Raw genomic sequence first — 27,288 nt, 5'->3', positions numbered from 1 at the left:
GTAGTGATGTTGCTATTCCTCTTTCTTGATACTTACCTGTATAATTTAAGTTCTTCTACCTACCATCCAAGGCTTTGGGGAATAGCAGCGACAGACCAAAAAATACTGCATTTTAGGGAAGTTGTTCATATTTTAAATGCCTAATATAGTATTGCTGCGTAATTTAAAATTTTTCCCTGCCCCCTCAGGTTATTCTGAATTATATTCCAGTATTGTACTGCTGTTATTTTTCCTTACTGATTGGGTGTATGTTAAAGACTTTCTGCAAATGAAAGCAGCCTTCCATGTTGCAGTAGAGAGAGCAAGTTGTGTTGCATTTGAAGTAATGCTGTTTCACTGCGGTCCTGTAGCGCGGCATGCACAGGAATAGCTGCACATCTCTGGGGACCCAAATCTTTGGATTCCTGCCTTTTCAAAACCACCTGAAGCCTCTGCAAAGTTTCCACCAAATGGGCTTGTTTGTCTTGCCATGAAAAGGTTATTTCCACTAGGTTAGTGCTGTCAGTGTGCTAAAAGGTTGGTGTTACTAATCTGTTTTTGGAAGCATAGTTGGGCTGCCCTTGCAACAGGGCTGAATGAAATTGTTTCTCTGGCTTTGCTGAGTAATATGCTATGTGTTGAAAAGCACAGGGTTTTCTTGTACAAGTAAGTGACTATGCTTGAAGGATTGCAGTCCTTGCAACAGGAATATAAAATCCACGCAATAAAATACAAGGCTTGGAGAGAAGGGAGTGTTGGGAAGAGGACTAGGGAGCTTCATTCACAATGCTGAAATTTGGAAAGGATAAGCTATGTCCTTGCTTTTCTTCTGAAGTGTTTAATGTGCCCTTCTTGCTACTAGAGAAGATTTAATCTCAAAAATTAATATTTGACTATTTCTTCAAGTGAAGTATTGATATCTAGGATCTCCTGAACTCACTGTCATGGTTTTCTTGATTTTCAGGATACTGGGGTTGGGAAATCGAGCATTGTTTGTCGATTTGTCCAGGACCACTTTGATCATAATATTAGTCCTACTATTGGGTAAGTACCACACATAATATCTTTTTTAATTCTATATGTTTTTTTAACTCACTGCCCTCTGCTGCAGTCCTTTCTTTTCCTTACTTTCGAGGCTCTGAATATTGTACATCTTTTTTTTTTTCTCCATCATCTCACTCAGCTCTTTACTCTCCTTTACTGGCTTTCAACTCATGTTACCTGCTTAAGAGAGTCAGCAGCTGCTCCAGACCAGGTCAGCTCTCCTCTCTCTGTTCTGGGAATACAGAGGGGCCCTAAACTTACTGTATTGTAGCATGCTGTATTATGGAGAAGCTGAAAAAGCTCTGCCATTCTCCTGAGTCCTTTCTGGGGCCATCCAGAACCACGCTGCATTAACCTGTGTTCTTCACTGCCATGACTTTCAGATGTTCTGTTTTGTTTTTCTTTACCCATCTTACACCAAGAGATTCTTAGATGTCTTATTCAACTGGTGTCTTTATCTTTTTATCTTGTCAAGAGCTTCCCACTTTAGATTGTGCTTTGGCCATAGGACCCTAGGACTTAAATCACTTTAGCCCCCACTGGTCAATGAGGTATCAAATTTGATCCTTGAAGCTAAAAAAAACCAAAACCCCACAACCCAAGAGGCTGTGATCTGCATAATGACCAGACCATCCCATAGCTGAGTAATGGCAGGAAAACCATGGGAAACCCTTAAAGTACCTTCACTGTGTGTCCTGGTAGGCCGGGCTGGAACATGGACAGCGTCTATTCCCATGTATGGATGTGCTTTTGTCTAAGTTTAGGATGTGTCACATTATCCTGCCTTTCTCAAAATAGAGACAACACAATTTAAACTAAGTGTAATTAATTAATACCTCTTCTTTAAAAACTGCTAAACTTCCTTGTATCAGATCATCAGAATCCTCTTAGTCCTGTAGTTGATTTTAATTCCAGAAGTTTTTTTTTCTTTTAATATCATAGGGACAAATCTACCAAATCCAGTGTTACCTGGAAAATTTTTAAAATTGTGGATCTCTTATGGGAAAGGAAGCTAATATGCGATTTTCACAAAGGAGTAATTTGGGGGGAAAGGGCTGATCTGCCTTGTGTGTCAGAGCTGTTTTAAATCGTCTGTGAAGGATTAGTATTGATTGCTGTGTGTCGTTCAGACGGTTAGACGATACTTTCTAAAGCTCTGCCTTTCAGTGTGTGAAGGTTTCTCAGCTGGAAGTTGCACGTTGAATTTCCAGGACAAGTTTGGACTCCTGAATGTCATGAATAGAGAAAAATGGACAGAGAGAAGGGAAGCATTTAATGAATAAAATTACTGAAGGACGCTTGTTTGCAGTGAAGAAATTGATGGCAACTTGAGTGGTTTTTTTACTCCTAAATTATCAGCAGCCTTTTCCCCCAGGTAGTTGTTGTTGCTAAGTAAATGCCTTCTGCTCAAATTGGAAAATATTTTTCCTCTGTTATCATAATTATGAAGATTAAAGGGATTTTTTTTTCCATTTGAAGATTAAAATGTGAAGGCTTGTTTCACACAGGTGATATTATTTGTCTATATGGTTAAGGTTTTTATTTTCTTCCAAATTATTCAAATGTTTTAAATATATAATCCTTGCAATCAACAGTAGGTACTGTGACTCTATAAAGTTCCCATTTTTGAAGCTGTAAAATGTTGCTTAATGCTTTTTAGAAGGAGAGTGGCAAGTGACCCTGAAAACAACCAAAGAAATATTGCTCTTTTTTTACCTTACTTAGTATTTTCATAAGCATTGCAGCATTGTTAAATTCAAGGAATTTGCAGATGGCTGTGGAGTAGAACTCTGGTATATCATTCTCAGGAAATGTTTTGATCAGTCATATGTCATTTGGTGCCTTTGTAATGACAGTGCATTGTATCAAATGCATCTTTATGAATGAGGAAAAATGTACCACAACAGAAATTGTTCAGCAGTATCCAGATAGGATGGGGAAAATAGAAATCTACCAGAGTTTCGCAGTCTCTCCAACCAACTTTCAACTGAACTGCTGTAATATAGAAAAAGCCTATAAATTTGCAACCCTCTTTCGTAAAAGAAAAAACTGTGAAAACATAGATGAATCTCATTTCCTATGGAAAATAAAAGAAAACGCAAAGACTTCTGCATCCGAGTCAAAAGGGGGAAGAACTTCTTTCCATTTGTTCACTGTGTTCATTCCAGCAGGTGATTTTCTGTTCCCCAGTGATCCAGTCTCATATGTTAAGTGAAAAGTGGCACTGTTGCCTTTTTCTCAGGTCCGTATCTCTGAGAAGATGGAGCTAGCAAGCAGCAGAAGCTACTTGTGAGTGGCAGGAGCATTTGTGTTCCTGGACCCATGCACAAATGCCCTCTGAACCTCAGAGGCTTTTCCCTTCTTTTAAAAAATACATACATATATATATATATAGGTAGGTAGCATATGCCTTATCTGATAAAAGGGAGACTTTCACTTCTGTGGGCATTTTCTCAAGGTTTTGGAGTTCTCCCCGTATGCAGTCTAACCCAGCAGAGCTGGCTAAGGTCTAGAGGTTGCAAATTCAGAGTGTTAGTCATGTTACAAATTTCTCCTCCTTCCTTCTTTTCAGAGCATCCTTCATGACTAAAACTGTGCCATGTGGGAATGAGCTTCATAAATTTCTGATCTGGGACACAGCTGGTCAGGAACGGGTGAGTATTAGTTTGCAGTATGCTTTCATTATCCTGGTCTCTCTTGATGTGTTGGTGTACTTTTTCTACACTTTTCATCTTCAGAAGACTTTCTAAGCATAAACCTACTGAATCTTTGCAACGCTTTGCAACCCAGGTGGTCAGCAGCCACTAAGTATATAGGTTACCTTTTCACAGGTGGGGAAAATGCAGAGACAGGCTGACCATACCACTTAGCAAAAAAAAAAAACACAAACTTGCTGTGAATTGTCAGCCACTTCTCCTCATGACATCTTGAGCAGTGCCACAGCAATCTCCAGCTCCCCTCTGGTTTTATCAGGTTTGTGTGTGGTGGCTTTCATTGGCATTGGAAAGACCTGGACTTCCAGCCCATGGGCTGGTGGGTAGCCTGAACTTACCTGATGACACTGGGGTTGTCCTGAGTTGTGACGTTGAATATGGGCATGAGTTGTGTCTGCTGTTATTATTTTGGAAGTCAGCACCGTCAACCTGAACCACTTAGGGGTTTTGTGTTGATTTTTTCAAGTGTGTGAAGTGCTTTACTCAAAGCAAGCAGCTTTTCCTTTAACTTTTCAAAAAAAAGCCACAATGGAGTTTTGGGCATTAGTTCATATTGACTGTATGTAAGCCTGGTTGGTCATTTGTTTCTTTTAATAGCCTCAATGGCAGTGGTATGCAGTAATGGAGTGTAGAACTGTAGGTTTCTCTTAATATGTGTCTACATTTATCTTGAGAAGTTGGAAAGAAATGGAAAAAACTATGCATACTTTTAAAACATCTTCAGACTTCCTTGTGAAATGGCACAGTGCCTGTTCATAGAAGAATGTAGCTATTCTCACATTAGGTTGGGATAAAATGAGACACTTATACAGGCTGGAATGTCAGTCCTGATACATCCCATTGTGTTCTTCATACCTTTTATGAGAATTGCAGGCAAAGAAGAGTTTTGCTGTTAAGTGCAGGAAATGCTTGTGCTTTTATTCACAATGTCCAGCATGATGTAAGTGACTGTGATGAAATCTGTTGGCTCATAGCAATTCAGTATGTTATTTATGATGGGAAAATGGACCTTGAAAAACATATTTGAAATATAACATAATTCTTTCCCTTGGATTTTGTTTGTTGCATTTCTGCATGGTCTGGATCTGATAACTGGCTGATTATTGCAAGAGGTAGCAAAGGTTCAGTTTTCTTTCCCATGGTTTCAGCTTTTTTGCTTATTCCCTCTCTCTCTTCCCTTCCTGCTCTCCTTGCCTTTGCTTTTTCTTTTAGCTCTTTAGCACACAAAACTCAGTTTCTTGAAATTTAGATAAAAGTATTACTCAGTTTTCGTGCATAGTCTTAAGACTCACAAAGCTTTTTCTGAAGAAGGTGAATAGTAATAAAGTCTTGTTTACTGAAATAAGTGATGCCTCATTTGAGACAGGAAATCTGTGACTGAGCTCTGACTCTTGGACACAAAGTCCATCCTTCCCATCTAGTCCCTTATGTTTCCTCTCAGTTTTTTCTTTTAGCTCATCGTTTTTCAAAGATATGCTTTGCTTTTTTTGTGTGTCAGTCAATGGTGAGCACTGAGCACCGTAAACGATATATTGCTTAGAATCTATTACAGATAAGTCATGTTATGGGTTTTCATGAATTAGGCCAGGGACTTTTTCTTGTGTGTTTGCACACTGTATTCCCAGTCCTTCACTAGGACTAGGAAACTGAGGTGATAGGGTAAACAGAGTGCTAGCTGCAGGGGCTGACAGGTTTCCCAAGGTGAGGTCCATACTGGTCCATGTTGTTCCGTGTCCTAGAACATTCCCATTTTACAGCTAAACACGTGATGCTTCTCAATACCTTACTCACTTTAATCAGGGATTTTGGTTACTTTGTTTTTTGTTGCTCCTTCTGATCTGCTTGCTATTCAAGAACAAATGTTAATTTCCCTGTTAATTTCTTTCTCCTTATGCTCTGAACAACAGTGGTGACCCAAAGCTTCCAGTCTATCCCAACCTCTGGACCTATTGCTGTTTCTCACAGTGTACTAATAGGTGTCTTCTGAGTGCTGTTTCTGCTTCGAGAGTTGCCTTCCCTTGTTCTTTGCAATTTTTGTTGAGGCTTTCTGTTCCGCTGCTGAAGTCTGGAAGTTTTGTCAGTGCCCCATTGTCTGTACTGCTGATAGCAATGTTTAGGACTTCCTGCTTTTTCAACATTGCCTTTGTTTGGCTTCATTCTCCTAAATACAAGGCCAAGCATAGGGCTTGTGCTTATTCTGGAGTTGGGGCGCTCTGTGCAGCATCTACGTGCTGATGTGGAGCCTTCACAGCAGAAGAGCCCTGGGTGAGATTTAACTGAAGCCTTACTGTGGCCATGAAAGTTAAGCTCAAACCTCAACCATGGTAGAGTGGTCAGGTGGAACCAATAGTAGTGGCACTTCTGTGATCCTCGTTCATGAGTTTGTCCTTTTTAATGAGTTTTCTCTTCCTTGTTCATGAGTTTCTCTGGGAAACTGCCATCTTGGAGAATGTAGAGAAACCACTCTTAAATATTGTATTCGCAAGCCCTTATTTGAGCAACACTCTGTGGGAACCAATGTGCCTCCTGGACACATTCCTTCAATCAGCTGGGAGAAAGTGGAAATTCATGTGGCTGCTTCTGAAAAGGAGTAGTGTCCTGGGTGCCAGGACAGGAGCCAGCTGAAAGCACTCAGCACCCCCTTGAGGCTTTAAATTAGTTTTTGGATAGCCACTTGTAATGTTGTGAGCCTTTGCAAATGCTGGTCACTGTTGGGTTTAAAAGCTTGTGGGAACACCTGAGTGAGCCTTAGTACACCGGCCAGCCAATTGGAGGTTGGTTGGTCATGGAGAACAGGTAACTTCTGATTCATATCTACGATAATAGATAGAATATTTTGGTTTTTTTGAGTCAAGAAACTCGGAATTGTAGGCAGAGTAGAGAAGGAACTAGAATTGCCATTTTTTGGGGAATAACAAATAAATGTCAATGCTGCAGAATGACAGTAATGCAGCAGAAAATGGAGATTAAAAGTGTTTCTATCATAGCCTTAGTCGGGGCGAATGCTCAGTGTGCTGCTTTAGGAGAGGACCCTGGAGATGTGGCTAACAGTGAAAAATTCACATTGTACTTGATTACAAAAAGAGAGAGCTTCTTAATCCTTTTATCTTGTTTTTTTCTTTCCGTTTTTTTTGACTAGGAAGAAACAAACTGGCAGCACACTTAACAAAATCCCCCTGTCTTTTGTGCCTAAGTACTGGTCTCCGTGGACCCAGTTGTTTTGTGTTGGTATGCAATCCAACAAACTCTATTTTCTTCTTCAGAGTCTCTTTCCCTCCACCCCACTGTTTTCCAAATGTCAGTTCCCCCCCTCATGTTTTCCCCATTAGCTTTGAATTGTTGCCACAGACTTCACGACTTAAATGCCTGACAATTATGTTATTGTTAGCAAAGATTCCCTCCCCTAAAAAGAGTCTCCTCACAAGTTAGTTAATGATGTTTTCATTAGCATATATTTTGGTTCATGGTGCCCTAAGTAGCTTCTAATTACAATGCTTTGTCTGAATACCTTGGGTGGCTGCCAGCTTTTCATTTTGCCAGCTGAGGAATATGGTAGCAAATAGTTAGGGAGCCTGAGGGCCATATTTCTAGGGCAGGAAAAATTTATCTCTCTTCTTTTTAAATTTACTGTGTTGAACTCTGGGATTTTTAATTTTGTTTAATAAAAGAAGCCTCAATTACTTGAGCCCAATTTAAGCCTCAATAGGAAATAACCTGTGTTGTGATGTTGTTGTTTTGTGGGTTGTTTTTTTTTTAATCTGCTCCACTTCCAGGAAAAGGCTGATTGATGACATGTCTACAGCTCCCTCTTTTCTGAGTGACAGTAGTTGTCCTTGTGATTCAGTGACAGTGTCACAACACCATCTATCAATGACATGAATTATTTCTGCAGTCAAGACGCTGCCTGAATTTTGCTCTTTAGTGTTATAAAGACGACTCTGATGGTAGCCCACATTTCAGTCAGAGTGGAGGTGGTTCATTTTATGTGATGTGAGGACCTCCCTGCATTGAGCTACTGCTTGGGTGCTGCAAATGTCAACAGGTGATTAGGTGGTATGTAAGAGCACAAGTGGCATTAGAAGTAGTAAGTGAATATGTTATTTTTATTAGTTTTAGAGTGAGTGTAAAGCATGGTAAATCTTTGAAGGGATGCATGTAAAGGTGTTTTTTTTTAAGCTTCAGCAAACTTGTAACTTGACAGCAAGTTGTGATTTTGATGTAGTGTCCTTTTCATCCTTTGTTTAATGACTGTAAACTTCAGAAGGGCTAAGCACTGGTCAGTTTTATGATGTTGCAGAAGTCTGTTTTCTGCTTATTTAAAATATCTTTAAAAGATTATCCTAAAATGTTGAAATTATTCCTTCTTCACTTGAAGAATTCTTAGATATTGCAGTAAAATGGCTCATTTATATATATATGTGTATGTATACATCTCCAAATTAACTAGCAAAAATACCTGCAGGTCAGAGACAGACAGATCTTTCCTGATTTATTCAGCTTGCAAATCCCAAGAACTGGCATCTCAGCCTTCAATCGTGTAGGGAAAAATATTCAGGGTTTTAAAATGCTAAGTGCTATCTGATAGTGGTTTTCGTGCATAACATTTTTCCCATTTGCTCTCTGCCAGCTGAGAATGTCAGGAATTTTGTATCCCTCCCTCCCTGTTCTAGAAGCTTATGTGTCAAAATAATCTGTTTAATGCTTTTGGGTTTTGCCTTTGCTTTTCTCCACACTGCAATTTTCTGTCCATTGGCAACCGCTGCCTTGAAGGTGGCAGGAATGGGGGGATGTAAATACCCAGACTTGGGCAAGTGAAGGCTCCTAAGCTGTGGAATGGGTTCTGTTCTTGGTGCACTGACTGCTTCAGTGAGCTCATGGAATGCAGATGCAGAGGTGGCAACCTCAGTGTCTTCGCCATGGGCGCTTACCTGGTTGGTCCACGGAAGCAGTTAAGGCAGCTCTCCTAAACAGGCTGGTAGAAGCTTTTTTCTGGCACTGATCTGCTGTTCTTTTCACCATAGTAACTTCAAAGGTTCACTTTGTAGGAATGGGAGGCAACAGCATGAGGAGGAATGTACTTCAGATGGGTTTTGGGACAGGAATGAAGAGGTTTGTGGGGTTGACGTTGGCTGGCAGGAAGGGCCAAGAACAGGAGAAACAGGACACCTATAATCACCTGCAGAGGGGTAGGAATGGACTATTGAGTGAGGGGACTGAGGTACATGAATATCCTAGTCTAGAAAGCTTGAATATGTGTAATAGGAAGGGGAAGGAATTTGTAGGGCTGCCTCACTGCCTGCACGTGTTAGCCACTAGCAGAGCCAGAAGCTGTAGCTGTCCTTACCATTGGTGGCACCCAGATAAAGAAAGGGTAAACATCTCTGACCTTGAGAGGAGCCAAGTGGTTTGGTCTTGGCCACTCAGATGCAACATATGTCCTCAGAGAGCGGCTCTGTAGGAATGGGGGTGAAATCTAGTCAAATGATCACAGATGTCAGGAAGCAAATCTTGTGCTGCTGTGCACCTGCAGGTGCTTGAGCAGGCACTGTGTAGGAAAGCCTCGGCTGAGTTCAAAGGTGTGTAACACTCACTGAGCACTAGTGTGATTTTTCTCAGTTCGTGTGTCCTTATCCTTTCCAGCTGTGCTGGTAGGCAGAATTCTAATTGATTTGTATAAAGAGCAGGTGATGTACAGTCTAGAATAGTAAAAGCAACTCAATAAAGGAGTTAGGCGGTGGTGGTGGTTGTTGGTTTGGGGTTTGCTTTTTTCCCTCTTGGCTGTGGAGTTGGGAAGAGGCAGCTGGGATGTAGCACCACAGGATGGTGCAAAGAGCTGCTGACATGAATTAATGTTCCTTGGTGTGCCTGTCAGATTGAATGAGTCCTGACTGTCTTCAGCAGGATTTGTCAGCCTGTATATAAACAATAGTTTTTATTTCTGTATTTATTTGGCCTCTGTTTTGCTTTCTAAACCAGCATTCCGTAAGACAGGGCTAAGAGGCTTTCACTGCCACAGCTCAGGTGTGATTTACATTGTGTTCCCCTGAATTTGGTTTTCTATTCCAAGTATGATATGACTGCTCTGTGGGTTTTTCTTCCTCCCCATTCTTTCCTGTTAGTACAGAGGAAACATGAAAAGCATTGCCTGTGACCAAATATACCCCTCCATGATGAGATGCACAGGAAACAGAAAGCAAAATACTACAGAGCTTTTAAATAGGTGGTAAATTCCTTAATGGCTGCTTGGTTCCATCTTTCTGTCCTTTGCAAGGGCAAAGCTTCTATTGACTTTGAATGAAGGGTTGCAGAATCCCAAAATACTCCTGAAATCAATGAGAGAAACTCCGGTTATGCTGAACCTGAGTTTGCACCATGTAAGACTGAATATGCCCTCTGTGTTGCAGGGCTGTACAGCTGTAGAGATTGGGCAGCTTCTAGTTGGATCCTGAGAGAAAAAGGGGATCTCCTTTCAGTGGAAATTTCATAATGCACATGTGGCCTCGATTCTTCTTTAGTGGCAAAAGGTGATGAACCACAAGTGCAAAGTGGACGTGTTGATAGAGGAGCACAACTATGTTCAACTGTGTTCAGGTGCTCTGAACACAGTCAGCATTGTGCCAGTACTTATGTGACTGTAGGTATGTGGCACACTGTGTGCCGTGCTCCAAGGAAGAGGGTCTTGGAAGTCTGCATGAAACTACACAAGTAATTGATTTTGGGGTTTGGCTCGTCTTTGGTAGAATAAATTTCTTATTTATACTTTCAGGGGCCCTTTCGGCCTGGCTGTAACTGTTGAGTTGTAAAATGTACCTCTACAACTTAGATATTGCGTTGTGTGGTTTAGTGACTTCAACCTCACCAGTTGTTATCAGCCCCTCCAAAAGCAAAGTGGGACTAATGAGTGATGAAGTGTGTCAGTATTTGAAAATAGGCAAACTTCTTTGTGGATACTGAATGAGAGACACAGGACTTCTAAAGTCCCACGAGAGGTGAGCTGCTAGTGATAGTTTACTCATTATACAGAATGGGAGGTATTCCCAATGCCCAGAAGGACATGGTGGAAAATGGTGGGGATGAAGTTCAGTAGTACAAGTAGAAAGTCCTTGTAGCTTTTGGCTCCCAATGAAAATGTGTGCTGTAAGGTTGTAGGTAATTTTTTTTTTTTTAATAGAGGAGGAAAGACACCTGTGAATGTATTTACTGATTAAAGAATGATCACGTGACTATGATGCATCCATGAGAAATGTGTTACATGTTAGGAGAAGTGCATTTAAGGCTGTTCTGTGTCGAGAATGCCATATGCAAACCTGGTCACCAGCAGTCAGAAAAGATGAACTGAACCTGGACCAGGCACAGGGAAAGGTGATTAGATGCAGATTTTTCCTTGTTACCTTATCTTCAGACTGGAAGAGCCTGATATAGGAAACTGGCAAAGTTAAATCTGAAAGACTGCTGCTCTGTATTAATATTTCAGCTAAAGGCAAGCAGTGATCACTAAGTTTTTCTAAGTCAAGGTGCAAGCAAGTTACAAGTAAATTATTAATTAGGAATTCAGAATGTTATTAATTGTCAAAATAATATGATCCTTGTAGCAATATAATGGAAAAAAAGAACACTGATTATTTTAGTCTGGACATTGATCATCTTTTGAAATGGGTTAGGAATGTGATTATTTGTGGTGGTGGGAGCCGATGGAGGTCTCTTTCTGGTTTGTGTTTTTCTGTTAGCCCAAGGTGATGTGAGCTGCTGATAGCTGTAGGTAGGGATGACATCTGTCAGGCTATGGAGGAGCTGACTCCCTGGCAAGTTGGGGTTGTGACCTGGATGTCCGTGTGGCAGAGCTGGGAGTGGCCTCCTGAACATTTTAGGTGGCTTTTCTCGAGAAGCAGAGTTGTTCTTATGCCAAATCTCAAACTGCTCCTGTTTCTTCTAATTTTCTTGGGAATTACTGGATACAGAAATACTGAGCTATAAAATCAAGGTAAGAGAAATTGTAATTTATAATACAGAAGGTAGTCCCATGAGATTTAATTTTGTGCGCTGTTTTTTTGTGTGTCACTTGTTTGGGCATCTGTCCCACATTTGGTCCTTGGCAGGTGAAAAATGTGCAGATTAGTATTTTGTATCCCTTTAATTAATTTTGAGTGACTCTCTTTTTCCAGTTAATTAGGCCAGAAAAAGGTTCAAGAGGACTTTCTTTTTGGGCACTGATTTAAAAGAAAAAAAAGGAAAAAAGAAAAGAGCATCAAATAAATGTAATTATTTGCATGATATATTGGGAAGTCTGTGTTCATAAAACACATTTGTTGAGAGTCTGTCATTAGATCATGAAACTCATGCAGTTAAAATTTTTCAGCTCCTCTTGATTCATTCAGTGATGCTAAGAGGCTTTTCCTTTTTTCTTGTAGAAAACAGTGATTTCTTGTGACTGGGACATTGTATCGTCACATGCACTTACTAGCCTGTATAAAAGAATGATAAAGGGCTTTTTTGTTTGTTTGTTTTGTTTGTTTCTAAATTATTATTTTCTATTTTTACTTTCTGGCCCTAACACTGGAAATATTCTTCAGTGAAACACCTATTACAGGAGGTGTTCTTGTCAGCTGGTCAGAAGAAAAGGGAGAGAAATTCCCAAGATGATGTACAGGTCCTCAATGTGCTCTCAGGGCCAGTATTAAAGGAATTTGAAGCATGTGAATTTAACTGCATGGCTCCTGTGAAGTGTGATTACCATTATCTGAGAGCTCTTTGTAAATTCATGAATACTGTGTAATCTAGATTAAAATGTAATCTAGATTAAGACCAAATCAGCATGTGTGTGGGGTATATATGTTTTTTTGCAGGAGTTTACGACCTGGGGGGTGAGTGCTTACACCGAGAAAGGTCACATGTACCCTCCACAGTTAAGGTCCCTGATTTTCAGGCTGCTTTAACACAACTCACATGTTGAGGAGCAGGTCTTGGAAGTTCTTGAATTTTGCAGGAGATAACTTCTAGTCATGAGTACACAGTGAGCCAATTTGGAAAGATGCCCTCCTAGACTTGTTATTTGTGATTAGAGAAGGACCTGAGGGGCATATGATGGTAGGTGGGATGCCTTGGCCACAGTGGTCATGAAACAGGTAATGGGTCCAATGGCTTTTTTTTATACCTCTTCTACTATTAACATACTTGAAAAAGCCCTTCTTGTTATCTGAACTAATGCTTCAAGCTTGTGAGTGTTTAAGAAGCATTTGGACAATGCCCTCAACAGGATGCTTTTATTTTTGGCCAGCACTGAATTGATCAGGGTGTTGGTCTACATGATTGTTGTAGATCCATTCCAACTGAAATGGGCTATTCGGGTCTAACAGACTGAAAATTTCTGTCATGATTTGGAAGCATAAAAATTCTGGAAAGCATTTGCATGTTTAATGCAATAAATAATAAAGCCAAACACTAAAACTCCAGAAGGCACACATCTACCCAACTCCCTCAGGATCTTGGCTGATCCCATTTCTTCAAACCACGCTTCTTGACTGATTCCTCTTTCTTTTCTCATCCTCTTTCCTGCTGTTTTCTCCTATTAATGAGCTCTCCCACCTGCCTCACTCCCCAAAACACTTCAGCATTTGACCATCTGTCACTGCTGCTGTGCATCCACGCTGTTATAAAAGAAAGTGTTGACCTTGAGCTGCTGTGCGTGATCTGTGATGAATAGCTTACAAACTGGCAAGTGAACCAGCATTGCAAATAACTTGCGTGATACATGGCTCGTGAAACAGCAGTAAATGTGGAGGCTGCTAGGTCTGAATGCTCCATCTGGGTACAGTTCAGAGAAAAAGATGTGTCCAGTAAATCTGCAGAGGTTTGCAACATAACACATGGATACGTGCGTGTTCGCTGGGCAGTGAGATTTATACCCTCCCCTAATAATGTGTTTGATTTAGGAGTTGACCTCAGTTATCAGCTGCAGCTTAATATGCAGCTTTTGCAGATTATTTTTCAAATAAAAAAATTATAAAATGTCTCTGCGAATACAGCAAGACTGAATGTATTTTCCAAGAAAGATTATTTTATTTTTTTTTTAAGACAAAGTTTAGTTGAATTAGCAGAAATACTCTTTTACTTCCTTTCTCTAATTGTAATTATAAGCTGAAATTGTAAGTGAACTGCTTAGTCATGTTAAATTATGAAAATTATGCTGTTCTTTGGTTGTTATAACAAACTTATTTACTGTTTGTTGTTTTTTATTTTTCTCAAAGGATGTTTTCCTTGAAACAAAAAGCTGAAGAGTAACTGCAAGAACCCATCTTTTTTAAAATATCTATCATATTATAGGATAGGTAAACTTGACAGGTTTTTAGATTTTTCTGACAAGTTAGCTTTATCAAAGTCATTTGCAATGTTTTATAAAACTCAAACCCAAACTGAATCCAGTCTTAGACCTACAAAGCAAAGTGATGTGGTTTGCCAGGGAAAGGGGTCCATATGCTGTCAGGTTAGACCTCCAAGTACAGGTGATCTTCATGTCAAAACTTGTCCTCAAAGTCCATGCCCTGTAGTGGAAAAGATACATTGAACTAGTAAGTGCTGATCTCATTAATTTAGCAGGATGAGGAACAGCAGGAGATAAAGGAGCTCTGCTTTCTTGGTGTTTAATTTTAAGGAAAATTAGAGATGTGCGACTGCAGAGAACTCTGTTCTCTATGGGATGATAGAAGGTGGGTGGTCCTGCCATGGCAAGTCTTTGTGACCTGCCAAAGTGTGTGATAGTTCTGATTTAATAATTATATTTTTTGTCGGGGGGGGTTATGTTTTAACAGTTTCATTCCTTGGCTCCAATGTACTACCGAGGTTCAGCAGCAGCCGTGATAGTTTATGATATCACCAAACAGGTAAGGTCTTCTGATTGCTTTTTGCCTGTATTAATTCCTCTGCTTGGGCCTGAGTTGGAGTTAAACCTCACAACTTCAGAAGTATTTATATGTTAATTTATCTGGGGTGTCTATGCTTTGATACTTTGTGTAGGTCTGGATGGAGGTGTCCAACTACCATAAAACATTAAATAAAAAGTCCTGCTTCTGTGTTGTTTAAACTTCATCTAGACAAAATGTTGGAGGCTGCATTTTGTCAAAGTTTCTTTGGATTTCCTCTGGCTAAGTAGACAGGATAATATCCTGCAATACCCCCTCCCAGTACCACCACCTGTGTTCTCTACATGGAGTTGAATTTCTACTACAAAAAGCAGCTATTTGCTTTATCAGCTGAGTGGAAATTAAGTTTTCATATTACTGATTTTAAAACTAATTATTTTAATCTAACTGAATCATTTCATGTTTGCATTGCAGGACTCATGTCTTAACTTTGAAATCAGTAATGAAATAATAAGTCTCTGACCTTTTGTCTCAACATTAATAATTTGGAATAAAAATTGTATTTTCAGACCCTAAAGTGCTCTGGCTCATTTCTCAGGCAGAGAAGGCTAAGAGATTCTAGCTGAATGCAGTGAAAGAGGCTTTTGGAAGAAAACCCCTGCTGATAAAGCTGAGTCAGAGGTGGTGTTAATGGATGGATGGTCATGACAGTTCACTATCATTTTATTCCTTTCTTGCCAATTGAATTATTTAGCACTAGGTTGAGAGGGCTGGGTTGGTTCTCCAGTGCATTAGTGTAATGATCTGTCGCTGATGATGGTGGTCACTGTTGCACAGCAGTTCTATTCTCCTTTGCTACTTTGCCAAGAAAAGGCGAGGAAAAGTGAGTGGTGCTGGATTGATACATATTTAAGTAAAAAATATCTTACAGTTGATCTTGTAATATATTATAAGAATATAATTTTGTTTTGCCAGCCTTTCTCCAAGCTTATGTGGAACAGCTCTCAGGATAAAGAAGGGAAAATAGGAAAGGAAGGCCAATATGTGTTTCACTTTCTGATACTTAACATTCAGTGTTAATCATTAAAGCAAAATGGAATTTTTTTTTTCCCAATTGACTGGTGGTGCTCTACCTTCATTGATACTGATACAGTCATTGCTGATTTAGACACAAGTCTTATGTGCATTTCTGAAGGGGAAAAAATTATTTATAATATATTTGGGAGCTCACTTTGAGTATCAGTAATACTTTCAACAATGCATTATAATTAGAATCTCTAGAAACAAAAGTGATTTAATGCTATTACTTCATTAGTGTAAAGAAATAGAAAAATTACTATTAAAAGGTAGGTAACATTAGAACGTTTGAATTTTATGCTTGGAAGGGAAAAACTCCAAGTGAATTGTCACCTGTCTCTTCGATTTCATAATGAATAAATTTAGGTTTAGCAGGTCACAGATTTGGAAATGCAGCGGGGAGGGCATCACTGTGGAAGCTCTCCTAGATGTTACCGAAAATTTGACAGTGGTTGAGAGAATAATCCACTGGGCAGAAGTTGAAATTAGACAAATGAAGCTCATATTGAAAGTGAAGGAAATTAACTACTATCCAAACTTAGAAGAACTGGGTTAGTTTCTTCATAGCTGAAAATTCAATGTTCAGTGCTGCTTTGGGGTGAGGAGGAGGGGGAGGCAGCAAAGAGGGAAATATCCAAGTTCAAGAATTAATTTGAAGAAGTTCTATAACCTAAATCTTGAAAAGCAGATTGCATAGATACATCAATGATTTTTCAGTTTTGTGATCTATATAATTATTTCATTAATACTGTCAAAGCTGTGTTCCTCTACTTGAAAAATAAGCAAACACATTGATAGAGAGTAGGCTGTTAACTTACTTTGTTATTTCTCTGACTTAGGATTCATTTCATACTTTGAAGAAATGGGTGAAAGAACTAAAAGAACATGGTCCTGAAAACATTGTAATGGCCATTGCCGGAAACAAATGTGATCTTTCTGATATCAGGTAATAATTTTTGTTGTTGCTTTCACTGCAGTAACTATATTGTTTCTTTACTTCAGGTAACAATTTTTTTCATTGTTATAATAGTATGTAATTTTGGCCAGCTGTATTGGTTGTTTCTAACACCAATGATTCTAGCGATGCAAAACCTCAAGAACAACAGCACAATTTGAATTATGTACTTTTTTTAACCTCTCTTTTACTGCCCTTCCTCTATGTTTGTATAATCTCTACAACCTTTAGCTTTTGAACCATTGGAAATGAAAAAGTATTCTGTTTTATTTTTTACCCCTTCCATTCAGTTCAAATGTGCAGAATGTGATAAGGGATGAGCAAAACCAACAATGTAAAGCTAGAAGGATGGGCCTAAGGTAAAAAAGTGTTATTCAGAGAGCTTTAAGAATTGTGCTTTGCAACAACTGAAACTGTCCCATAACACTGAATGTAGAAAGTGTATTCTTGGTTTTTTTAGTAGCATAACATCAAGTAAAGCTTGTCATCTGCATGAAGCAAAGAACCTTCTGGGGAAAAAAGGGGAGGGTTGAATCCACACTTGTGCAGAAGAGCTGAGGTGATGCTATTTGGAATGCTAGTGAAGCTGGAATCACTCTTCTGCTTGTTAGCTTGATTTGGATTTACATTTATCCTTTCAGGAAATGGAAGCACATTCTGCTGTACAGTAGTGATTCTTTGTGTCAGTCCATGACTGTTATTTCTTGCTTCAGCTAAGAGTACATACTCAAAGACTGTATTTGATGCTGTCCTCTTAGAACCTTATAGGCTCTCATGGTTGTTCAAATATATTCCCCTGTTGTTGTATAATCACACTTTGGCCCAGGTTCACCAGAGCCCTGGAGCACATGTGTAAGTTGAAGTAAGTGATGCAGTGCTTTGTTGAATCAAGGCCCATATAAGGATAGGACCTGTGTGGGTTTTGGTTTGTTTTTTTTTTTCTTTGTTCTTCCCCCTGCTACTGTCAGCTATGAACCAACACAAAACTGCAAGTCACTGCTTTCTGTAAATAGTGAACAAGCTCTGATTCTAGGAGATTCCTAGTTTCTGTTGGGCTAAGAAGTGGGGACACAGGCGGCATATTGTCATCTCCTGCGTGATTTTGTGATATGCTTGTCAACATGGTGAAACTGAGTCCTAAAAGACAAACCCAAAGGTTTCCAAGAGGAAAGGACAATTACAACAATAAAACCAAAAACCGGTTAGCACAAATCTGAGTTTTTGGTTGCCCTGAAAGTCACTTTAAATTTATTGCTTAAGTGTTCCCAGCGATACAATAGCCAGATTAACTCAAGGGTAATAAGTTTGGAGATTGTGACACATGATACCAATTGCAAATGAACCCATAACCAGCCCTCCCCCTGCTTTTGGAAGCATTTACCATGGCAGCTAGCTTTTAAATGCAGTTCCACCAGAGGCGGATTGACTTGAGGACATGAAGAAAAACCTGCACCCCAGAAACATTGTGGGAGTACTGGCATTCCTCACAGAGCAACTGTGATCTTCTCACAACATTATTATCAACCACTACCTGTAGTGTACTCATTGCTGATCATCCAATTCTTGCTCCTGTTCTGTTCAGCCAGTACAGCTCTTCTTTGTGCAAATTGTTTTGCTGTGTGAATGGTCCTCAGCGTACTCCATGAGCTAATGTCTCTTAATTTTTTGGATTTTTTTTAGGGACAGGGCTTTTTCTCCCTTTAGTTATGAATATCTTGGGAACATTTTTCTGTGCAGTTTTTCTTTCTGCATCCCCCATTTTTTTTCTTTCTAAAGTCATCCAGTGATGCCCAACTAAAGAGATTTTGGTGGAAAAATAGAGAGCAGACTATCTCATACATGATCTATTTTCACAGTTCTTGCAGAAATCTGATTGTTTATGCAATGCATGCAGCTGTATGCATTCTCTGTCTGCTTTATGTCTTGAGATTTACTTCACTAAAAATGATTTTAGGTGAAATGTGTCAGCAGTTTATCAGATTGTTTCCAATGATTGATTCCAATGCATGCCTTCAGGCACGGAGAATTTAAAAATAAGATGATGTGAGCGCACAGGAGGAAGCTGCTGTTTGTATGCATTTTTGGCATCTCTCTTTGGTTTTGTAGAGCTTTTGGCAGATGTTTTGCTGGATATCAGAGAGAGACAGCTGCTTTTAAGACCAACACGAATAGATGCAAAAGAGGACAAGCTGACCCAGTTCAAGTTGATTTGATTCTACCATCTCTATGAGTGTAGGAGATAATGTCCGGAGGAATGAATGTAAGCAATAAGAACTGATTATCTTCCTTTGGGAAAAGACTGACACTATTTCTCATAATCATTGACCATGTTACCCTTCTCGATTAGCATCTAGAGTCTGGTTTTAAGCTTCCAAGATGTATTTGGGACACTTATGGGTCGTGCTGCTTTTCCTCAGTGTTGTTAATAGACTATCATCAGTTTTTGGTGCTCTGTTGAAGTAAATTTATTCTCTACTTTGAAGGAATTTCTACAGATAGGCAAGCAATTTTATTAAGTATAAATCCTATATCTATGTTGTAGTATTGTCAACTCTATTACTGCTGAGTGTTCAGCATACTTTTAAGTAATAGTCATACTTTCTTCTGGTATGTGTCCTGTTGTTCTGACAGGTTACTAAAAAGTTATTTCAAAGACAGGAGCTGTAACTTCAATGCTAAAATGTTGTAAGTGTCCAAAATACTTCTTTGAGCATTGCAGAAGTCAGTAGTCATAACAGCAACTAAGAAGTGTTCACTTCCCTTAAAATGTGGTGCATCTTAACAAATTATGTTCACTGGAAATCCCTGATTAAGAGAATTCAGCAGAATTTCATGCTCAGATCTTCACTCCATGCATCCAGAATACTTCTTTATTCACTAATTATTCAGAAAATCTCAAGGGAGATTAAGTCAATAGAATAATTTGGAAAGGATAAAATGAAATAATTGACGTCTTTCAGAACAGAATGGAACAGAGCTGGCAGATCTTTAAGGAGGTCTTCCATAGAATGCAAGAGCTGGCAATCCTTAGGAGCAAGAAATCAGACAAGGAAGGCAAGAGACCAGCATGGCTGAGTAGGGTACTGCTGGTCAAACAAAAGGGAAAGAAGCAAATGCACAGAGAGGGGAAACAAGGATAAGTATACTGGGAAGAGTATAGAGATGAAATACGGTTGTGTAGGGATGGGGTGAGGAGGGCCAAGGTGAAGTTGGTACTGAACCTGGCAAAGAACACAAAGAATAACAGGAAGGGCTTCTACTGATATGCTAACCAGAAAAGGAAGGTTAAAGAAGGCGTACTCCCTCTGATAAACAGCATTGGAAAACTGGTAACAATGGACAAGGAAAAGGCTGAGGTACTCAAACAACTTTTTTGCCTCAGTCTTCAATGGCAGCCTTTCTTCCCAACCTCTTGAGTTGATGAACAGCAGGATGGGGAGTGGGGAATCAAAGTCCCTCCCTGTCATAGTTTGAAATTGGCCCCCCTTGAGAGTTCAGGGGCTCAGAGGTGATTGGGTGCCAGGGCAGTGTTCCCTGGAGAGCCAGTCACTGTCCATGTTGTTCGCTTTTGCTCGAAAATCATATATCCCAGCACTGGAAGTGGTTGGCAGTTCTGGTCTTGGTTGTTTTGCTGTTGGTGTCTGCTGCGTGTAGGTGGAGAAGGCCAGGGGGTGGCTGGGCTCCCTCTCTCCCCCTCCAGGGGCAAGAGGGGAGCCCTGTGACCCCCCTAACTCTGCCTAGGCCAGAGTTAGAGACAGCATTGGAATGAGTGCATGTTTGTGAGGGATGCGACTCACAAACAACTGGTAAGTGGGAGAGAGAGAGAGAGAGAGAGAGAGAGAGAGACAGGCCCTGTGGCCAAGCCCTCTTCTTCTTTCCCCTCCACCTTTGCAGCCAAGCTGCAGAGGAGGGCTGTTTTTTTCCCTCTCGCTGTTTAGTGAGAGTGGATGTGAGGCTCAGCATTGGAGCAGAGCCAAGTGGACAGGCCGGAGGAGGCTCAATTGCTAGGGAGAAAATCCCAGGCAAGAATTGGAGACGGACCCCTGATAGAGAGGGGCCCGGAGGATGTCTCTGCTGTGAACTAAAACGCAGGACAGCCGGAAACCCGAAGGAGGAATCAACATTCCAGGACACAGACGCTTGATAAGCTGAACTACACTGCAGCAGCCTACAAACCGAGGTATGAAGCAGAGAGAGAGAAATCACACAGCAGCAGAAGAGCAAGGACTCAAAGAGCTATCTTCTTGGACTTCATGAGGAGGAGAGACTGCAACAAACAACTGGAACTTGGTGAGGGGGGAGCGTTCAGGCCCAGAACACTCCCACAGGAGGGACTGGTTACTTTCCAGCCTTGAAAAGCTTCTTTCTGGACTAAAGTTAAAGGAAGGGGCTAAAAGGACTGACAGAAATGTAAATATATATATGTAGTTGCTTTTAGTTTGTACAGTACAGTGTATTTATTTGTGTAAATAAATGTATATACTTCCCCCTTCCCCTACAGAAGCCTCTGGTCTGAAAGTTTCTCTCTGGTGTTAGGATAAATTGTGAGAAGGGGTGGGAGGGAAGCCTGAAAATTGAATTTTGGATTTCTAATGTGGCTCAAACTGCCACACTCCCACTGTAAGGAAAGATCAGGTTCATGTCCACCTGAGGAACCTGAACTTACGTAAGTCTATGGGACCCAATGAGATGCATCCCAGAGTCCTGAAGGAATTGGCTATGTATTTGCCAAGCCATACTCCATGATATTTGAAAAGTCATGAAGTCCTAGGTGACTGGAAAAGGGGAAGCATTGTACCCATTTTAAAAAAGGCTAGAAAGGAGGACCCTGGGAACTACTGACCTGTCAGCCTCAGCTCTGTGCCTGGGAAGATCATGGAACATATTCTCCTAGAAGCTGTGTTAAAGTACATGGAGGACAAGAAGGTGACTCAGGACAACCAGCACAGCTTCACCAGGGGAAAGTTCTGCCTGACCAGCCTAGTGGCCCTCCATGATGGAGTGATGACATCAGTGGACATGGGAGGGGCTACAGATGTCATTTATCTGGACTTCTGTAAAGCTTTGACACCGTCTCCCATAACATCCTTCTCTCTAAACTGGAGAGATGGATTCGACTTGTGGACTGTTCGATGGATAGGGAATTGGTTAAACAGTCACGTCCACAGGGTAGTGGTCAACGGCTCAGAGTCCCGATGGACACCAGTGACAAGTGGTGTCCCTCAGGGATCTGCATTGGGACCAGTGTTATTTAATATCTTCACTAATGACATAGATGAAGGAATCAAGTGCACCCTCAGCCATTTGCTGATAACACCATGCTGAGTGGTGGTATTGGCACACCTGAAGGATGGGATACCATCCAGAGGGACCTGGACAAGCTCAAGAGGTGGGCGCATGGGAAGCTCATGAGGTTTAACAAGACTGAGTATAAGGTGCTGCACCTTCTACCAGGTCAGGGCAGCCCCCAGTATCAATACAGGCTGGGGATGAACAGATCAAGAGCAGCCTTGCCAAGAAGGCCTTGGGGACGCTGATGGATGAGAGGCTGCACATGAGCTGGCAGTGTGCACTTGCAGACCAGAAAGCCAATTGTGTCCTGGGCTACATCACAAGCAATGGGGCCAGTAGGTCGAGGGAGATGATTCTGCCCCTCTACTCTGCTCTTGTGATACCCCACCTGGAGTGCTGCATCCAGCTCTGGGGTCCCCAGCACAGGAAGGACATTCACCTGTTGGAGTGAGTCTGGAAGAGGGCCACCAAGAATGAGTAAAGAGATGGAGCATCTGTCCTACAAGGCAAGGCTGAGAGAACTGGGAGAAGAAGAGACTTCAGCGTGACCTAATTGTGGTCTTCCAGTACCTGAAGGGAGCCTACAAAGAAGGTGGAGAGACACTGTTTATAGGGGCATGCAGTGACAGAACAAGGGGAGATGGTTTCAAACTGAAAGTAGGTTTGGATTAGATGTTAGGAAGGAATTCTTATTATGAGGGTGATGAGATACTGGAACCGGTTGCCCAGAGAAGCAGTGGATGCTCCACTTCTGGAAGTGTTCAAGACCAGGTTGGATGAGGCCTTGAGCAACCTGGTCTAGTGAAAGGTCCCCCTGCCCATGGCAGGGAATTTCAAACTTTAAGGTCCCTTCCAACCCAAACCATTCTGTGATGATTCTAAAAGTTATTCCTCTAACTTTTACTGTAACCTTGGAATAACACTTGCTCAGCACTCCAGTGATGGTTGTTGCCTTCTTCCCTCTTCACCCGATCTTGCGTGTAGTCTTCGCTTTTCTTAGAGTTCCAGCATTTGTACTTTTCCTTTTTGACAAGGTAACATCTTAACAGTGCTAACATCCAGATTATGATAAATCCACTTGATGTATGCAGCCTTTTTGATGCCGGCAGCACTGGATGGCACGACGCTTATTGCCCATGTGCTGTGGACATGAATAGCTTCCTTTAAAAATGTTATCAGAGAAAGCTACAAAGTTTTGCGATGCTTCCTTGGAATATTGTCACTTGCTGCTGCATTACTGTTTCCTTGACTCCTGAAGTTTGCTTTCTTATCCAAATTACACAAGTTGACAGTCTTCCTTACATAACCCTATGCTTTCAAATTTCTCCCTTTACTTTTGTTTGAATATTATGTTATGTAGTTAAGTTCCTTTATTCTTATCTCCAGGGCCATCTGCAAATAGTAGTATCTTTCATAATAAAGGCCAAGGTGCCATTTCAGAATTAGTAAGGGGAATGCTGCCTTCCCTGTGTCTTCTGCCATATAAAGACAATACAAAGAAGCAAGTAATAGAAACAAGCTCTGAATCCAGATGTTGGAATTGTAGGCTACTTTTTTGAAAAAGATTTGTCATAAATCCGGCATTTATTCTGGCTCTCTCCCTGTTTCCCATGAGCAGCAGATCTGATTTATTTAAAACATACAGCTCCATAAGCTGATAATGAAATTGTGTTGCTGTGATCCCACGTAGGTACCTTCTATTAAAGTCCAAGGCACTCAGGTTGGGAGGAAATTGTTGAGGAGTCTGGGTTGGTATATCAGAGCTGTGGGGTGAAGGAGTTGGTGTAAATTCTGCCTGTGCGACAGACATCTATAAAGCCACACAAAACAACACTTGATGTATTGAACAATCGTGCTGGCAGCCTGGTGTTTCAACATGTGCTCCCCTAATTGGGTGTACCTTGGGTGCCTGTTAGCTTGTTCAGTCTCTCAGATTCTCAGCTGTTGCTCAGAAATTAGGAATGGAGGTGGTTACAGACAGCAGCAGACACAGGCAGATCCATCTTTGCCACTTGGCTCAGGCAGATACAAGGTCAGCATGGGGCTTGCTTGTCTGAAGCGGAAGTTTATTGTATGTTGTAAACTACCAGCTTTTGACATGTGAAGTATTGGCTACAAAATGAGGCCGTTCTACCAGGGATTTTAAGGTGATGTCACTTTGGTGACAAGGCACAGAATAGTGGTCTTTCCCCAGTGAACTGGCACTCACAGATCGCTGTTGCTGATGTGCTTTCATATTTATTTCAGAATCTCTCGTTTCCTTGCTGCAAAGACCAAGACATGCGATGCTCTTATCGCTTTCATCCACAACATTCGTACCCTATCTTGTTTGAACAGTTGGTATGTGGAGAGTGCTGGTTGCTGCCTGGATCAGCAGAGTTGTGTGTCTTTTCTCAAGCATTTTAACGCTTTTCTTATCAAAGTCAAGCTTAAAATACAAACAAATGAGTTGTCATTTAAATTATCTTCTTTCTTTCAAGGCATGAAGTCAACAGCAAGTCTCAGAAATCTGCAGATTGATCACTGTTGAAATGTTAATATTTTGAATATGATGATCTAAATGCCATATGAAGAAAGATAGTATTACTTTTGCCAAGAAGAAAAGCATATTAATGCTTTTCAGATCAGGCTGTGTTTGCGATTGGGTGTGTCCCCCCCAATTTTTTTTATTTAATTTGACTTCTTTTATTTGTAAATGTCTTAATTTTTTTTTTTAGGGAGGTTCCTATGAAGGATGCCAAAGAATATGCAGAATCTATAGGTGCAATTGTTGTTGAAACCAGTGCAAAGAATGCTGTTAATATTGAAGAACTTTTTCAAGGAATAAGTAAGTAAATGTTCCCTTTATTTAATTAATTCATTTTGGTTATTCAGGGGTCTTCTGAAAATAGCAGTTTGTTTTGGGTCTATAAACTACTTTCCCAAGGACATCAATAAATCCCACTGAGCTGGTAGTATGGCTGCTGTTTATGCACAGGTAAACTAAGAAAAACTTTGAATACGCCAGAGCAAAACATAATAGATACAGGATAAGCCTGTTCATTCTAAATCTGTATATAAACCCTGACCTGGGTCACATCTTCTGTTTCAGATGAAGCCTGCTGTAAAGGCAATTCTGTTGATCTTACAATCATGTTGATAAAAACTTAAATGTTGATAAATGCTCCTGGAGGACATTGATAAGTAAAAAGTAGTTATTGCAGTGGAATCCCTTTAAAAAACAGCCCCAATGTAAATTTCTTTCCTGGTCTTTTAAACATGATGAAACTAACACTTGTCATGAGGAGAAGAAAAAATGTCTCATTTAGTCTGCCTTTTAGGGGTTCCGGTGTTGGTCTCTGTCTGCAAGTGGGAAGGACTTTTCAGGCTGGAAGGGACCTCACAAGACCTTTAGTCCAACTTCCTGTTCCAGGCAGACTTGATAGTGAATTCAGACCAGGGTGCTTGGGCCATTGTTTGGCTGGACCCCAGAGCAGAGGTTCCACAACCTCTTTGGGCAGCTGAGTCCAGTATTTAAATAGTCCTCACAGTGACATCCCCACCCTGTTGTATCAAGCCAGAACCTACCCTGATTCAGTTCACAGCCACCATAGCTCCCTGTCCTGGATGCACCTCACTAAAGAGCCTGATTCAGTTTTCTTAGCAGCCTTTCCCACAGGTACTGACAAACAGCTTTGTGGTCCACCAAAGCCATTTTATCTCCAGGCTGAACTGGCCCTGTTTTGTCAGTCTTTCCTCACAGGGCAAGTGCTCCAGCCCTGACTGTCTTGCGGCCCTCCTCTGAATTTGTGCCAGGTTGTCAACATTTTTTTTCTGGGGAGCCCAAAACAAGTGTGACCCAGCTGATGTTAGACTATATCTAGAAGGAGATAACCACTTTATCTGATGTTCTGTCTTGGCTCTTGTGGGTATGGCTGAGGATCCTGCTGGCTGTCTTTGCTGACAGGGCATGCTGCTGCCTCATACTCAGATTGCCGCCCTCAGGTCCTTTTCGGCAGATTTGCTTTCCAGACAGCCAGTCCCCAGCCTGTCTCATAGACAGGAGCTCTTCCTTCCTACAAGCAGGGCTTGGCATTTGTCCTTTCTGAAGTACATAAGGTTCCTGTTGACCCATCTCTGCCTCCAGCCTAAGACCCTCTGAACAGCAGCCCTGCCCTCAAGGATATTGAATACACCCCTGAGTTGGGTATCATCTGAGCCTTGAAGTGGGTGTGTGTTTTTTCATCCATCAGGCCACTGATAAAAGGTTTTAAGCAAAGTACTCTACTTGTAACTGGCCTGGGGGTAGATGAGTACTGTTAACCACTGACCTTTTGGGTATGATGATCCAGCCAATTTCTCACACAGCTAACAGTTGTCCTGTCTAGACAATAACATCCCAACTTGGATGTACCAGGATGCTGTAGGGAAAAGTATTGAAAGCTTTGCTAAAATCAAGGTAGACAACATCCAGTGCTCTCCTTCGATCACAGATCCAGTCATACTGTCATTTAGGGCAGCGAGGTTGGTTGCACATGGTTAACCCTTACTAAGCCCATACTGACTTGGTCCTGGTCATCTTCACCTTGTGCTCAGAAGCAGCTTCTCAGGGTTTTGCTCTGTGGTTTTCCCGGGAAGTAGAGTGAGGTTAAGCAGCCTGTAGATCCATGGCTTATTATTGTGCTTTTTGAAGACAGACATTACATTTACCTTTCTCTACAACCCTTCAAAAACAATAGGGATGATAAAGAGCAGCCTTACAGTGACACTGGCTTGCTCCTTGTGCATGCTCAGATTATATGGGTTGAGATTTCTTCAGAGCTCCATGACCTGACCCTTTTCCATTACTGGTGGCTCCTATTCTCTGTGAATCCTGTTCTGGGGTGCAGAGACCTAGGAGATAGTATGTCCAGAAACTCAGCCTTGTTTCCCTGCAATTACTTTATTTTATTTCACATATTCATAATCAGCTGATATTATCTACCCCACTTTGCCTGAGATATGGCCTGTTCAAGTGTTTGCTTCACGTACATGGGATGTATTTGACATGGTTAATGAGAACCAGTATTCCTAGAATACATTACCTTTTTTTTCCTCCTTTTAAAAAAGAGGTGTGTGTAACATGGCTGTCTGGAGGAACTGGTTCTTCCTTGTGATAGTTTACTTGTTTGTCTGCATCCGATGGTTGTGAATGTTCTCGCGGAGGAACTCATTCTTGCCACGTAATTAGATAATTAGTTTCCATCTTTGATACACATTGCTGGCAGTGTGCACTGTCCCTAATAATGGATATAATAGATGAAGAAAATCAGCTAAATTAAGTTTAGTATGAACTAGATACCCAGGCAAGTGCACTTAATTCCACAGGCAATTATTTCTATATATAGAAATA

At 40.9% G+C, this 27,288-nt stretch overlaps 1 protein-coding gene across 1 annotated transcript in view; it reads left to right on the top strand.

Annotated features, from left to right (window-relative positions):
* RAB31 (RAB31, member RAS oncogene family) overlaps window positions 1–27,288 on the top strand; it is a 66,931-nt gene that overhangs the window by 26,452 nt on the left and 13,191 nt on the right. The window contains exons 2-6 of the mRNA XM_051774066.1: window positions 944–1,023; window positions 3,596–3,677; window positions 14,543–14,614; window positions 16,510–16,616; window positions 24,635–24,744. Coding sequence (XP_051630026.1) covers window positions 944–1,023; window positions 3,596–3,677; window positions 14,543–14,614; window positions 16,510–16,616; window positions 24,635–24,744 — 451 coding nt within the window. The remainder of the gene's footprint in view (window positions 1–943; window positions 1,024–3,595; window positions 3,678–14,542; window positions 14,615–16,509; window positions 16,617–24,634; window positions 24,745–27,288) is intronic.

The sequence above is a fragment of the Manacus candei genome, unplaced genomic scaffold, assembly GCF_025592945.1.
Source record: "Manacus candei isolate 608988 ecotype Guabito, Panama unplaced genomic scaffold, ASM2559294v1 h1tg000008l, whole genome shotgun sequence".
NCBI classification, from domain to species: domain Eukaryota; kingdom Metazoa; phylum Chordata; class Aves; order Passeriformes; family Pipridae; genus Manacus; species Manacus candei.
This window is presented reverse-complemented; position numbering and strand designations above follow the sequence as displayed.